This window comes from Acipenser ruthenus, chromosome 50, assembly GCF_902713425.1.
Source record: "Acipenser ruthenus chromosome 50, fAciRut3.2 maternal haplotype, whole genome shotgun sequence".
NCBI classification, from domain to species: Eukaryota; Metazoa; Chordata; class Actinopteri; order Acipenseriformes; family Acipenseridae; genus Acipenser; species Acipenser ruthenus.
In genome coordinates, this window is record NC_081238.1 from 1,147,238 (window position 1) to 1,163,465 (window position 16,228).

At 47.5% G+C, this 16,228-nt stretch overlaps 1 protein-coding gene across 1 annotated transcript in view; it reads left to right on the forward strand.

The window, feature by feature from the left end:
* Positions 1 to 15,900, forward strand: part of LOC117404603 (phospholipid scramblase 2-like) — a 34,318-nt gene extending 18,418 nt beyond the window's left edge. The window contains exons 3-8 of the mRNA XM_059015309.1: positions 5,934 to 6,370; positions 6,704 to 6,746; positions 8,095 to 8,315; positions 8,924 to 9,085; positions 9,712 to 9,873; positions 12,333 to 15,900. Coding sequence (XP_058871292.1) covers positions 5,934 to 6,370; positions 6,704 to 6,746; positions 8,095 to 8,315; positions 8,924 to 9,085; positions 9,712 to 9,873; positions 12,333 to 12,392 — 1,085 coding nt within the window. The 3' untranslated portion in view covers positions 12,393 to 15,900. The remainder of the gene's footprint in view (positions 1 to 5,933; positions 6,371 to 6,703; positions 6,747 to 8,094; positions 8,316 to 8,923; positions 9,086 to 9,711; positions 9,874 to 12,332) is intronic.
* The last annotated feature ends 328 nt before the right edge of the window (positions 15,901 to 16,228 follow it).

Genomic DNA, 16,228 nt, shown 5'->3' on the forward strand with positions numbered 1-16,228 from the left:
CCTGCCAGAAGTACAAACCGTCCAACACCAAACCTGCAGGTCAACTCCAGTCCACTACTGTGAAGGAGCCCGGAGAGATGCTGGGTCTGGACCTAATGGGACCTTTCCCAAGAAGTAAAAAAGGTAACACTTACATCCTGGTCATTGTTGATTACTTCACAAAGTGGGTTGAGCTGTTTCCATTGCGGGACAGTAAGACCACCAAAATTGTGAACATTTTGACGCAGGAAATATTCACTCGATGGGGAACACCGCAACACATTCTTTCAGACCGTGGACCTCAGTTCACGAGCCAGTTACTCGCAGAGGTGTGCAAGACCTGGGGAGTCGTACAAAAACTCACCACCAGCTACCACCCACAGACCAACCTGACAGAACGCGTGAACCGCACCTTAAAGACCATGGTTGCATCTTTCGTCGGGAAAAACCATCAGCTGTGGGATCAGTGGCTACCCGAGTTTCGTTTCGCCCTCAACACCGCCAAACATGAAACCACTGGCTTCTCTCCTGCAGTACTAGCGCTCGGAAGGACCATCAGAGGCCCATTGGACCGATTAATCGCTGTTGCTCCTGCTCCATCCACCGATCCCTACCAACTGCTAGATCGCCAGCAGCAGATTGCCGAAGAGGTGAGGGATCACGTTGCCAAAGCTCAAAAACGGCAAGCTCGGAATTACAATGCCCGGAGAGCACACTGTCAGTATGAAGAAGGTGAGTTAGTCTGGATAAGATCTCACCCCTTATCTGATGCCTCTGGGAAGTTTTCCGCAAAACTTGCCCCTAAATGGTTTGGGCCAGCTCTTGTAACCAAGAGACTTGGACCCAACAACTACAAAGTCAAGTGGGGGGAGCCAGATTATTTCAAAGAGGATACCGTCAATATTGTTAATTTAAAACGCTACTATGGCGTTCGTCCCTTGCACCTCCAGTGTGGGGGGGGGGAATATGTAGCAATTCCCATGCTACATAATGTGGGTGTAAGTCTCACCCACCTGTCCCTTTAATTAGGGTCAGTAGCCTGGCCAGGTCAAAACTTCATTTCCCATAGTTCCTTGCAACCACCCTCTGTTCATCCTCTCTCCCCATTGGCTCATTCAGATTTCCTCCCCTCCAATCTCAGAGCTCCTTAGTAGCCAGCAGTTGTATTAAAGCTGGCTAATCAGGCCTGAGGGGGACTCCCTTTCTCAGAGGAATCCATTTAACTACAGCATTTTCTCTACTTAAATTTCAGTGAATCCATTAACATCTTTAGATAATTCCAGTGCATCCGTTTATTTTCTTTTGTTGCTGCGCTTTATCTAAACTGCTCTTTTTGTTTTCACTGTTACTTGTTTAAGTTTAGCTGTTTTTCTAGGTCTGTTTAGTGTTTGTTGTTTTATGTGTGACAGCCTCCATTTTTTCCTGATCCTCCTGATTTTTTCAAAACAACTGTTCACCATTCAACTCAACACTACTGGACAGTCTCAACAATTTCAACGTACTCAATGTTTTCAACCTTCTACAATAACCATCATTTCGGGACACTTTGCTGGACTGCCTTATTTGTGGGTGAGATCATTTCTTTTTTGTTTGGATTTTTTCTACTTTAATTTGATACTTTGTTTCCTGTATTTTTTTGTTATTTTGTTACTTTGTATGGATTTCAATTACCCTGCTATTACTGGACTTGTTGGGCCTACCTGTCATTCTCCCACCATCTTTTGTCTATCTGTGTGTGTTGTGTTTGTGAGTGTGGGTTTATTGGAGACCCTCCGGACACCATTCATTTTCTACTTTGTGAATCTGTTTAGCCTTCTGTTTGTCCCTACATCTGTACCATCTTATTTCTTACCTGTTACCTGCAATTATTTGAATTACTTTCTTATCATTATTCATTTCATTCATTTGTTCATTTTTTCATTTGTTGACATTATTGTTCACAATAATAAACCGATTGTTCTTGAAATTGACACCTCTGACGTCCCTGCTTTTGCTGTCTGTCACTCTTGCTGACTTATTTAGCTATAGGAATAGGGCCAGTAGTATCTCCTTAGGGAGGACAGTGCAACTGCTTCTCAGTTGTGCAGAGTGATCGTTACAAGCAAACGGAAATTTCTTAAAGATCTATGGAGTTACTGTGTTGGCTACAAACACTAATCACCTGAGTGTCGGAGGTGATGAAACCAAAGCTGACCCGCCTTGTTTGTTCTGACTCCGCCTTCTCAGCACAATTCTCCAATCGGGACCTGTAGTAGGCGGGGCTAACTTGCTGCGCAGGAAAGATCCTGTAAATCTTAACCAGGTAGAGTTTCAGACACCCAGATCCTTATTGGAGAATCGAGCTGATCAGACGCAAGCAGCTGCACAGTCTCTGAAACTCGCCAGCTTTCTTTCTGCTCCAATAAAGGACCACGTTGCCTCAAAGCAGATCTGCTCCTCTGAAAAGGTGAGTGACTTTTCTATGGTATTGGGAGCATGGAAAAATGCCATAGTTGTTAGAGTTTGTGGAGAAACAATTCAAAAGACAGAAAGCTGTCGCAAAAGTGTACAAATGGAGAGGCTAGGGGTGCTGTGTTCGGTTCTGGTCGGCCACAAGCTGGTCAGAGTCTTATGCAGAGGAACCAGATGAATCCTAGGGTCACTGGAGCTCCAGAGAGCGAGGGAACTGAATCCAGCCTGGAAGAAAGAATAATTAGGCAGGGACGAGATTAAAACCAGGACCAGAGGACGCAGCTGGGAAGTGGAGACTCAGGACAGAGGGAAGGAGACACTTCTTCAGAGAGAGACAGACAGAGAGAGAGAGAGAGAGAGGGAGAGAGTGAGAGAGTGAGTGAGAGTGGTGAGGGGCTGGGCTACCTAGTCACGATGTTGAGGCTGAATCACTGAGGTCCTTTAAGAGTTTCGAGATCAGCTACCAGGAGAACGTTTGACGTCTTTTTATTACAGAATTGTGTGTGTGTTTTTTTTTTTTTAAGTGTGTGCCTATAATATATACCGTCTATAAAAATCTCGACGACGGCTGTGAGAGGCGATTTGGTAGCGTTTTAAAACAAGTTTATTTATGGTGATTTTTAAAACTGTGCCCAGCAACCCAATAAAAGGAATGCTAAGCGCCATTACTGAACAGCAAAACCGGAAAGGAGTCCCGGCAATAGAAATAATTTATTACAGTGCTGTAAAAGATAGAGAATCTGACTCATTGTGCAGTGAAGACTTTAAAACTCATTGTGCAGTGAAAACTTTTAAACTCATTGTGCACAGGAGACTTTAAAGCTGCTATAAACACTGCACTGGGAAATAATTACCTTCTAGCAATTCATGTTTAATACCTTACCTGCTTAATCACCTGTGCTTGTAGATCTCCTGATCCGCCCCTCCTGCTCTGCACTGGACTCGCCTGACCTCAGCACCACGTCACTGGATCCTCAGCTCATGCGCTATCCTTGCACTATTGCACTATTAATCTGTCACTGTAGATATAACTCGCTGTGATCCTAACTTGTTGCATCCTAGTTCATATTGTATTCTAGTAGTATTATTATTTGCACTGACTGTAAACTACACCTGTATTTAAATAAGAAGCTTGCATTGTAACCCTGTGCTGCCCTGTAACACCTGCGTGAGTCGCCTTGGATATAGGCGTCTGCCAAATAAATAAATATCGGGATGTGTGTCGCTGACATGCTTGTAATAAATTATACAGCCTGTCGTCTGTTTCCAATTACCATGAACAGATGTGAAAAGCTTGCCTCGACTCTCTCTCGCTCTCCGCGCTTTCGGACTGCTCTGTGTGCGGATCCAGGGGTGTCGATGGGCCTCTGTTGTAATTGAGTCATTTTTAATTGAAACTACAGCGGAATTGCAATCAAGGCATAACTGGATGAAGGCGTCTGTCAAATAAACTAATAATAATATCTGTAGTTGAACCTTGGCACGCGGATGTAATTGTCCCATATAATTGATCAATTACAGTTCAATTATGCACATTTGTTGTACGATCATTGTTCTCGTATTTTCAACCACTTTAATGTGGGGGGGGGGGGTTATATAGCAGTTTCTGTATTTGTACCTGTGATGATGATGATGATGATGATGATGATGATGATGATGATGATGATCATGATGATGATTATTATTAGAATAAATCATGTTCATTTTGTTGTTTTTATGTAACTTTTAGTATAATTGTAATTACTGTAGCATAATTGTAGCTGGAATTGTAATTGAATGAAATAGGAAGCTGGATTTTACAGTTTCAGCAAATGATGCTGCTATCTCTGTGTTTCTGACTGACCCTGGGTCTGTGTGGGACGAGCCTCTGTTTTCTGCAGGGGCCTTGTTCGGGGTGGTGCCTCTGATCACGCTACCAGAGCGAGCCGCGATAGAAAAACCAGGCATGTTTGCTGTAACCAAGGGAGGACTTGCCCTTTCGTGCTAAACTAACAAGCTATTCAAGGGAACGCATTGGAATGCAACGCAGTGTTTAACTTTCATGGCAGCCGAATGCCCTACCTGCAACCCTAATCCATGCGGATTGCATTGTAACAGGACCTAGACTGTATAAAGGGTGGAAAACCAGTTTGATGACGTCTCTGGACCATGCAGAAAGACCTGCCTGCAGGTGTGAATAGTCAGTGGCTGAACAAACCTGTCAAACTCGCTCTGCAGCATTCTGAACCGCTTCCATTGTCGCGGGCCTGCGTCACTCCCACCTGCCCAAAGAGCAGGGGGTTTACAACACGGACGCACTGGCATGACGATTCGATTCCTCAACCCCAACATCTCTCAGTCGCGTTGCAGGGATGGGAATCAGACTCCTGTTGCGTAGCAGTTTCACCCCTTCCAGGTTTTAATGCAAGCTTGATTAGCCACGGTGTGTAGGGAGCAAGCTCGGGTCTTTTGTTAAACTCCTAGTAAAACCAGGATTGTCTCAAAACGCTATGCAGTGGGAGCCTGATGTTCCACCGAATCACAGAGAAATGCGAAGTGACGATGAGAGGTGTTCTTGTGATCTTTCAAAGTTCCTGAAGGGGAATCAAAGCTGCCACTCTGATGTCGTTTTGCAGTGAATGGTCAGATAATCCGATAATACCGTCACATTTTCAGTGAGAAATCCGCTTGTAATGGGGTAGAAATGGGGTTTAAGATTGCACATGGTTACTGGTACCCCTGGGGGTCCCTGCTGGAAACGCTGGTGCGTGAGATATCTAGTCTCTTAAACGTCGATCTATAGGGCAGTCTTCAGTGTGGGTTTGTACCACGATAAATCTCTCCGCTCTCAGAAGGAGCAGTTGTTTTCTCTCAACTTGATTAGAGGGAGCCACCGAACAGAAAGTCAATTAATCCAAATTAAAAAAAACTGGAACCAACTCCCCAGTAATGTTGTTGAAGCTGACACCCTGGGATCCTTCAAGAAGCTGCTTGATGAGATTCTGGGATCAATAAGCTACTAACAACCAAACGAGCAAGATGGGCTGAATGGGGGCCCCTCTCGTTTGTAAACTTTCTTATGTTCTTATGCTCTTATCTTCACACATGGAGTCTGTTTCCATAGACCCTGTTGTGGTTTAAAGGCTTACTGTTTTGTCATTGGCTGTCAGATCCACGCTGTCAGTGAGTGTCTGCGAACGGGGGACGTATCGCTCTGGACTCTTGACCAGAGGGTTGTGGGTTCAATCCCCAGTGGGGGACACTGCTGTTGTACCCTTGAGCAAGGTACTTTACCTAGATTGCTCCAGTAAAAACCCAACTGTATAAATGGGTAATTGTATGTAAAAATAATGTGATATCTGTATAATGTGAAATAATGTATAATGTGATATCTTGTAACAATTGTAAGTCGCCCTGGATAAGGGCGTCTGCTAAGAAATAAATAATAATAATAATAATAATAATCTTGTGTTCTGTTTGGGGGGCTGTAGGTCACTGATGAGCTCGCTGTGTTTTCTCCGCAGGTTACCCACCTCCGAACCAGCCCCCGTACCCAGTTCCACAGCCCGGGGGATACTCTGTGCCCCCCTACCCCATGGCTCAGCCCGGATATGGAGATCCTACCCAGCCCGCCCCCCCTCCAGGATTCAGTGTCTACCCTCAGCCCGGGGGCTACCAGCCTTCCCCTCAACCTCAGCCCGGGGGCTACCAGGGCCCCCCTCCCCATGGCTACCAGCCCTCCCCTCAACCTCAGCCTGGGGGCCCCCCTCCCCATGGCTACCAGCCTGCCCCTATCGCACAACCCGGGGGCTACCAACCAGGTCCGCTGAGCCCCCCCCACGGGTACCAGCCTGCCCCCACCAATCCTGGGCCCTCCCCGGCACACGATCCCCACAACAAGGTCACCCCCTACTCTGCCGTGCCCATCGGCGTGCCCCCAGGACTGGAGTACCTCACGCAGGTAGGCAGGGAGAGCTGGAATGCTTTCTATTCATTCAGTAGTCTGGGTGACGGTATCACATTTTTTGTGTGTTTTGAAAGAAACTGTATTTTAAAAAGCCGATCTCTGCTACTGCACGAGGTTAAAGAAAGTTTTCAGTTTACTTGCCTTGACTTCCAGGAAACCTGCTCCACCGTTTCTAGCTGAAACTCAACTGGAACCGAAGAGCAGGCTTTGTACCAGGGGCTAAAGCACAGATAACACGGACTTAACAAGATTGCATGAAGTTAAAAAAACCTCCAGTGTGTGTAACAGAGGGCTCAGGATTTCTGCTGTCTTTTATTTTTCTTCCAGATCGATCAGATCCTGGTTCACCAGAAGGTTGAACTCCTTGAAGGTAGGAGCTGAAATGAAACGGCTGAATTCAGGGGAGTCTGCTTAGCTGGACGATTTCTACTGCATTGTAAAAAGGTTCAGGCACAGGAAGTTCTAGGCAATAAAGTTAAACCCTTTCAGTCCTGACGGGACCTCAAGGTCCTGCCTTATGTTGAATTTAAAGCGTTGAATTTAAATCAAGGGAAGTAATGTTAAAACTTTACAATGCAATTAGTAAGACCTCATCTGTAATATTGTGTTCAGTTCTGGTCACCTCGTTACAAAAAGGATATTGCTGCTCTAGAAAGAGTGCAAAGAAGAGCAACCAGAATTATCCCGGGTTTAAAAGGCATGTCGTATGCAGACAGGCTAAAAGAATTGAATCTATTCAGTCTTGAACAATGAACACTACGCAGTGATCTGATTCATTCAAAATTCTAAAAGGTATTGACAATGTCAACCCCAGGGGACTCGACCTGAAAGACACAAGGACCAGGGGTCACAAATAGAGATTAGATAAAGGGGCATTTAGAACAGAAAATAGGAGGCACTTTTTTACACAGAGAATTGTGAGGGTCTGGAACCAGCTCCCCAGTAATGTTGTTGAAGCTGACACCCTGGGATCCTTCAAGAAGCTGCTTGATGAGATTCTGGGATCAATAAGCTACTAACAACCAAACGAGCAAGATGGGCTGACTGGCCTCCTCTCGTTTGTAAACTTTCTTAGGTTCTTATCTTAGTGCTGTGTGTTTAGCAGTCACGTTGGAACCTCGCAGGACTCCTAGATCCCAGTCTGAGGTCGTGTAGAAATGCAGATGTAAAATATGTTTTTGTCCTGTTCTCCTATACAGCTCTGGCCACAGGTTTTGCATCACCCTGTAGAATGAACTCATTTTGCTTGATAAAGTCAAATGAAACCAGCTGAATAATGTTATGTTAACATATTGAATCACACACCGCTTTGTAGTTTTCCAGGAACAAATCTGACATTATGAAATCCAACATGAAATACTGCTGTTATGGCGTCCGGTTCTGCGATATCCTTTTGTAGTTTCTTGATTACATGATAAATAAAATATCTAATTTATGTTCATATAGTTTTTAATGTCTTTTTTTAATGACTCAATCCTAAAATTCTAGGTGATGCAAAACTTTTGGCCAGAGCTGTAGATTCAAAGGAGTTCCTTTTTGAATCGTACGATTTTTCAGCGCGACATAAATTCTGGCCCGCAAGGTTCTCCATCAAAGTCTTTTCCATTCCCCTTAAATAACTAAATCCCAGCTGTAGAAAAACGGAGGTGTTCTTCAGCGCGAGATCTCTCGCCCCGCTCACCCGCTGTCTCATCGTCTCGATTCCTCCTCTGTCCCAGCATTCATCGGCTTCGAGACCAACAACAAATACGAAATCAAGAACAGCATGGGCCAGAAGATCTACAAGGCCACCGAGAAGAACGACTGCTGCACACGCAACTGCTGCGGCTCCCTGCGCCACTTCAACATGAAGATCACCGACAACAACGACCAGGAGGTCATCCACCTGGTGCGGCCCTACAAGTGCGCCAGCTGCTGGTGCCCCTGCTGCTTGCAAGAGGTACTGCGCCACCCACCGCGACAGCACAGAGCTTAGAGCTGAGGAGGGACTGGGAGGGAGGGAAGCAGTGTGGCTCTAGTGGAGCTGAGGAGGGACTGGGAGGGAGGGAAGCAGTGTGGCTCTAGTGGAGCTGAGGAAGGACTGGGAGGGAGGGAAGCAGTGTGGCTCTAGTGGAGCTGAGGAGGGACTGGGAGGGAGGGAAGCAGTGTGGCTCTAGTGGAGCTGAGGAGGGACTGGGAGGGAGGGAAGCAGTGTGGCTCTAGTGGAGCTGAGGAGGGACTGGGAGGGAGGGAAGCAGTGTGGCTCTAGTGGAGCTGAGGAGGGACTGGGAGGGAGGGAAGCAGTGTGGCTCTAGTGGAGCTGAGGAGGGACTGGGAGGGAGGGAAGCAGTGTGGCTCTAGTGGAGCTGAGGAGGGACTGGGAGGGAGGCAGTGTGGCTCTAGTGGAGCTGAGGAGGGACTGGGAGGGAGGGAAGCAGTGTGGCTCTAGTGGAGCTGAGGAGGGACTGGGAGGGAGGGAAGCAGTGTGGCTCTAGTTTTTGTAGCTGAGACGCTGGGAGGGAGGCAGTGTGGCCTCTTTGCTGACTCATGTTTGTTTCTGATGGTCAGTTGGAGGTTCAGGCTCCGCGGGGCACCACGATCGGCTACGTGGTTCAGACGTGGCATCCCTTCCTGCCCAAGTTCTCCATTCAGAACGCCTCGAGGGAGACCGTCATGAGGGTGGTGGGGCCCTGCTTCGCCTGCAACTGCTGCGGAGACATCAACTTCGAGGTACCAGAGACCCCACCTTACCTTTCAGCGTTTCCAGACTCGGCTCTGCTGAGCGTCTGATCGTTCTGTATGTGTTCAGAGCTCCACTATCATCCTGATCAGTAAACAGTAAGCAAGGGCTGTCTCTGACTCACTCTGTGTCTCCTGTGCTTGTGTCTCTCTTTCTGTTTAACACTCTCTAATTTTCTCTCTGACCTCTCTCTCTCTCTCTCTCTCTCTCTCTCTCTCTCTGCTTGTCTCTCTCCCCTCTCTCCCTCCCTCCTCTCTGCTTGTCTCTCTGCTGTGTTTGTGTGTCATTCTCTCTCCTCTCTAACCCTCTCTCTCCTCTCTTGTTTGTGTCTCTCCTCTCCTCTCTAACCCCTCTCTCCCTTTCTCTCTATCCTCCCTCCTGTGTTTGTGTGTCTCTCCTCTCTCTCTATCTCCCCCTCTTCTCTTTCTTCTCTCTAACCCTCACCCTCTCTCTCACCCTCTCTCTCACCCTCTCTCTCACTCTCTCCCTTTCTCTCCTCCCTCCTGTGTTTGTGTGTGTCTCTCCTCTCTAACCCTTTCTCTCCCTCTCCCTCTCCCTCTCCCTCTCTCCTCTCTCTCCTCTCTCTCCTCCCTCCCTCCCCTGCGCTCGTGCTCAGTTGAAGACGAAGGACGAGGGTGCCAGTGTGGGTCGGATCAGTAAGCAGTGGAGCGGGCTGCTGAAGGAGGTCTTCACCGACACAGATAACTTCGGGATTCAGTTTCCCCTGGATCTGGACGTGAAGATGAAGGCGGTGCTGCTGGGAGCCTGCTTCCTCATCGTGAGTACGAGAGAGGGGAGAGGGGAGAGGGGAGAGGGGAGAGGGGGTGCTGCTGGGAGCCTGCTTCCTCATCGTGAGTACGAGAGGGGGGAGAGGGGAGAGGGGAGAGGGGAGAGGGGAGAGGGGAGAGGTGGTGCTGCTGGGAGCCTGCTTCCTCATCGTGAGTACGAGAGGGGGGAGAGGGGAGAGGGGAGAGGTGGTGTTGCTGGGAGCCTGCTTCCTCATCGTGAGTACGAGAGAGGGGAGAGGGGAGAGGGGAGAGGCGGTGCTGCTGGGAGCCTGCTTCCTCATCGTGAGTACGAGAGAGAGGGGAGAGGGGAGAGGGGAGAGGCGGTGCTGCTGGGAGCCTGCTTCCTCATCGTGAGTACAAGAGAGGGGGGAGAGGGGAGAGGGGAGAGGCGGTGCTGCTGGGAGCCTGCTTCCTCATTGTGAGTACGAGGGAGAGGGGAGAGGGGAGAGGCGGTGCTGCTGGGAGCCTGCTTCCTCATCGTGAGTACGAGAGAGAGGGGAGAGGGGAGAGGGGAGAGGGGAGAGGCGGTGCTGCTGGGAGCCTGCTTCCTCATCGTGAGTACGAGAGAGAGGGGAGAGGGGAGATGGGAGAGGCGGTGCTGCTGGGAGCCTGCTTCCTCATCGTGAGTACGAGAGAGAGGGGAGAGGGGAGAGGCGGTGCTGCTGGGAGCCTGCTTCCTCATCGTGAGTACGAGAGAGAGGGGAGAGGGGAGAGGGGAGAGGTGGTGCTGCTGGGAGCCTGCTTCCTCATCGTGAGTACGAGGGAGAGGGGAGAGGGGAGAGGGGAGAGGGGAGAGGTGGTGCTGCTGGGAGCCTGCTTCCTCATCGTGAGTACGAGAGAGAGGGGAGAGGGGAGAGGGGAGAGGGGAGAGGGGAGAGGGGAGAGGCGGTGCTGCTGGGAGCCTGCTTCCTCATCGTCAGTACGAGAGAGAGGGGAGAGGGGAGAGGGGAGACCTCAAAGAATGATTTGATCTGCAGCCTGACTACTCTGTCTGTCTGTCTGTCACTCTTGCATGTCCACATGTGCATGTGATGGATGGAGAGCGGAGTGATCGGTTTCGCAAAGCTGTGTTTGATCTTCACAGCTGTGCGGAACGTCACTCATACACTACAGCTAGAAGAATCAGCTGTCAAGCTATTTCTGTAAGCGAAGGGTCTGGGTTGTGCCAGTACAGTACACAGTGCGGCCAGGCTTACCCTTCATGCATGGCAACCTTATATGGGGACATATGGAAAACTGAAAATGCATGATGAACTCCTATGAGGGTGCCGTTTGTTTCCATATAAAGCAAGGTTTAATTAAAAATACATTTGTGTCAGCTATTTTTATAAATATTTCCTGAAAGGGTTAATACAGAAGGTCACACGTTACATGCAATGCATTAATGTAATCTGATTACATTTCCCAGTAATGTGTAACTGTAATCGGATTACATTTTCCAGTAACTTGGAACTGCAGTGGTTTTCAGACAAATAATAATAAATAAATAATTTATTTCTTAGCAGACGCCCTTATCCAGGGCGACTTACAAGATATCACATTATTTTTACATACAATTACCCATTTATACAGTTGGGTTTTTACTGGAGCAATCTAGGTAAAGTACCTTGCTCAAGGGTACAGCAGCAGTGTCCCCCACCTGGGATTGAACCCACGACCCTCCGGTCAAGAGTCCAGAGCCCTAACCACTACTCCACACTGCAATGAAACGTGGTGATGGATTACATTTGATGTGAAAATATGACTTAGTTGCTGATAGTCACATTTAAATTAAGGACTGCGGCCTCCCGCGTCACACGAACGCGCTTTTCAGATCATCTCGCTAGCACACAGAATCACCGGAGGGGAGGAGCGGGTTCGATAGCCGGGTCTTCAGAGAATATTTCCAGCTGCAGCCTGACCAAACTTGGAAAAAAATAAAAATAATTCTCTCTGTAAAATGAGAGTTTGAGAAGTAACTATATGTAACTAGTTACAGTTTTGTTCAACAGATTACTTTTGTAAAAGTGAGTTCCCCAGCACTGAGATTGCATTAATTTACAGATATTTAAAACCTAGGGGGTCTGTCTGAATCATTTCTGGTCCCACTGTATCCCAAAGGAAGCGAGCAATAGCTGTCACAATGCTTTTTATATAACTTGTATTGTTCTGGGTGTGTTAGAATTTCCACAGGATAGCTTATCCACCATGACTGGTCTGTGTTAGTCTGTAGGGGGGGGGAGGGAGGGGGGAGGGGGGGGGGAGAGATACTGTGTTTATTTCTTACTTTGCCATAGCAACAGGGCCCAAGCAGGTTTTGTGCCCCACAAATATTGTTCATAGATTTTTTTTTAATTCTGTCTCAATCCTGAAATTCAAGGTGAGGCAAACGTTTTTGCCGAGAGCTCTGGTTTTGAATTGAGAGGGGACGGGTGTTACTGACCAGCCCGTTGTGTCTCGTGTGTTTCAGGACTTCATGTTCTTCGAGAAGACTGGAGAAATGTCCCAGCGCAACACCGTTCTCTCCTGAGAGGAAGAAAGGACCGAGCCGTGCCAAAACCAACACAACATTATTTTAAAAAGAAAATATCCCAGACTCCTTTGCAAAAGCGCGCGGCACCGCTCTCAAACAACCAAACCAAACGGGCGAAATCGCAGAAGGAAACCTCACTTCCACACAATCAGGTGGATTTAATCCATTTATATTCTGATCAGGGAGTGTTGTTTTTAGAGCGTTTCGCAGCCCTGGGTGGGGAGGGGTCAGCCTGCTTTTCCCAAATTGCAAATCAATTCAGGGTGATTCAGCAGTGCTGTAAAATACTCTAATATCATCCACTTGTGTCTTATCAGGGGTACAGGCTGATCAAATCAATTAGTTAGCATGGAGAAATATCTACTACCCGGCCACTTTATTAGGACCTGTGTGTCCCCCCCCCCCCTCCGATTTGGCACGGCCCTGGAGGGGGGCATCCTGGTATACCCCGGGGCCCTTGATGACTCTGGAAGGCTGAACCAATAGTTTACTGAAGCATGCAGTCCAGCCAACAATGCTGAGCCCTGATGGCTGCTTTCAATAACGCCCCCTCCACTGAGCCAGAATGGATTGAGGAGCACGACAGAGACTTCTTCCACGGACACCACAGCGATCTCAATCCGACTGTGTGAAGGATTCGTCATCCCGATCCTCTGCCGGCCTCTCTGCACTCAATATTAACGAGGGAATGGATCTTCCAGCGCCTTGTGGAGTCTGGGTCACGTCAGGGCTGTGATCGGGGGCCCACGGTGACCCGATATTAGGGGCAGGTCCTAATAAAGTGTCCAGGGCAGTGAATATCCCAGTGTATAGATCAGCTTATCCAATAGTGTATTGTGCTATTTTCCCATTGTTTCTGATGCATTGATACAGGTGTGTGGTGAAAGTCACTGACCATTTTGAATTGGGGGGGGTGTAACTGTACACTAATATCACGATATGATGCATCTCACAATATGCAGGTCGTGATACGATGCCCTCTGTACAGCCCTCTATTGCGATATGTCGTGTAAAGAGAGTACCCAGATTCGTCAATGCGCCGTGAACCGTACCCCCTCTTAGTTTTGAACACTTTACAGTTTTCCATGCACAGGAGTAAAATACATGTGTGTGTTTTTAATATAGCAAGTCAATTGATTTTAAAAAAAAAAAACATTTTTCTGCCCTTTTTCTCAGCCTGGGCAAAATACAAGACCGTGTACAAGTTGCCTTACAGAGTAGTTTTATATAATGTACATTTTCCTAATGAGAGGGAGTAGCTTCAAATTGAATAGCCTGTGATTAATGACCCCCCCTGCCTTTTAAGCCGTGCCAACCTGTGGTTCTAATTGCAGTTCCTCCTGTACTGAACGCTTTGACTGCTCTTCAGACCTCAGTGCCTGCCACAGATATAGATCGTAAACTAGATCAGCCTTTAGAGACGCGGGAGACAGCGCCATCTAGTGGTCTGCTGCTCTGTTGGAATGTTATGGAATACACTAGCTATGTGCTAGAGCAGCGGTTTCCAACCCCAGTCCTGGGGACCCCCCTGCTGTGTCTGATGGTTTTCATTCCAACTGTGCTCTCAGTTACTGAACTAGACTCTTAATTGAACTAGTAAGCAGCCTAATTAGGCTTTTTTAAAATTTAATTTCAGCTCTCCCCAGGAATCATTGCAAACACCCTAAAAAGATGTCCTGTTAATTGAAGCTGCTTGCGATATGATTTAAAATCGGATTATGTGTTTTGAGTCTGCTGCTAGACTTCTGAAAAGACTCCTCCGAGCAGACGTGGGGAAGCTGATTAGCGTCGCGCTGTACTCAGAAGCCTGTGTAACGCTGATATCCCCCCCCCCCCCCACCTTGCTTCCGAAGGTTTTCACAAGGAATAGTCGGTAAGCATTGTAAAAAATATATATATAATTTGAGCAGAAGAATGAACCCTTTTTTTTTAATGCCTGTTTTTATCGTTTCAAAGGAGATCGAGGCTCATTTCAGCCTCTTCTACGCAGGCATCCTTTGACACATTGCTTCTGTGTGGTGTTTCATGCATTCAGTTGCAGACTGGAGCTACCCTTTTTAATAAAAGTTTCTCGTTGTAATAAAGCCTAGTGAAAGCATAGCAACAGCATAACCAAATGTAGTAAAGCATAGCGAAGTGCAATAAAGCAGAGATGATCATTGTAAAGCCCAGAGAGGTACAGTAAAGCATGTTAAAAAAAACAAAAACCAAGCCATTTCCCAGTGATAATTACTTTGATGCCAACTGGAATTCTTGCAGTGTTCCAGAACCCCCGTGCAGTGTTCCAGAACCCCGTGCAGTGTTCCAGAACCCCGTGCAGTGTTCCAGAACCCCGTGCAGTGTTCCAGAACCCCCGTGCAGTGTTCCAGAACCCCCGTGCAGCGCTCTAGAACCCCCGTGCAGCGCTCTAGAACCCCTGTGCAGTGTTCCAGAACCCCCTTGCCGTGTTCCAGATTCCCCATGCAGTGTTCTAGAACCCCCTTGCAGTGGATTTTATTTATTTTTTTGTAAGTTTCTAGATAACCGGTTCTTTCTCTAACCAGCCCTGTGAATACATGTTAAGAGCGTGTAACACGAAATGACGTGTCTTGGATCCGAAGCTCCATTATTCGTTCTATGAGTAATTTCTGTTGGCATGTGCCTGACCCGCTGCTCCCTGATCACCACACCGCAGCTCTGTAACCACGTGTTCAGGCCACGTCCTTCTAAGACGTGTGGATAAACGAGCCGTGTCGTTCAGCGATGGATGGACTTGCTGTGCACGCTGCAGATGCTGTCAGAGATTACTAGAGGAGCATTCATTAACGTTGCTGCCTCTCATTGCTCAGATCCAACGGCACTTTCACTGGCATCCCTGAAAGCAACGAGTGTGAATTGCTGTGAATGGGATACTTTTTGGAGAAATAAACAATTTTCCAATCGTTGTCTGCACCCCATAGGCTAGCATTGTGCACACCCACCTTTGAGTCCCAGCACACACACACACACACACTGACACACACACACACACACACACACTGACACACTGACACACCCATACTCCAACACACACACACACACTGACACACACGCCAGTGTTTCAAAAGCGCTGCATTCGTGGGTTTGTGTAACAGAGAGTATTTCACTTCCTTACAGTAACTTTGAGATTTTTATTTTTTTTGCTTTTCCTCCTAAACCTGTTGCGCTGACGCTCTTGTAAATGCATAAAATAAAATAAAAAGATTGCTTTGCAATAACGTGCAGACCGCATCAATCGCATCGACACTATTTATTTGAGAAGTGTGAAACTGTTCTAATATGTTTTGCTAAGTCTGTGCTGTTTTGTCTGAAAGGAGCTGCTCTCCGTTCATGTTGCCTGCCATAAATATTATGCAGGCTAGATCAGCCAAAAGTGCGCCATCTAGAGCACAGCTAGTGTATTGCCAGCCAAACTTGGCAGAACACTAGATGGCGCTGTCTCTTGCTTCTATAAAGGATGACCTGGAGCACCCCCTGTGTCTGCTGGTTTTTATTCCAACTGAGCTCTCAATTACTTAACTAGACCCTTAATTGAACTGATAATTAGCTTAATTCTGTGTGGTCCAGTGGTTAAAGAAAAGGGCTTGTAACCAGGAGGTCCCCGGTTCAAATCCCACCTCAGCCACTGACTCATTGTGTGACCCTGAGCAAGTCACTGAACCTCCTTGTGCTCCGTCTTTCAGGTGAGACGTAATTGTAAGTGACTCTGCAGCTGATGCATAGTTCACACACCCTAGTCTCTGTAAGTTGCCTTGGATAAAGGCGTCTGCTAAATAAACAAATAATAATAATAATAAATATTATGCAGGCTAGAT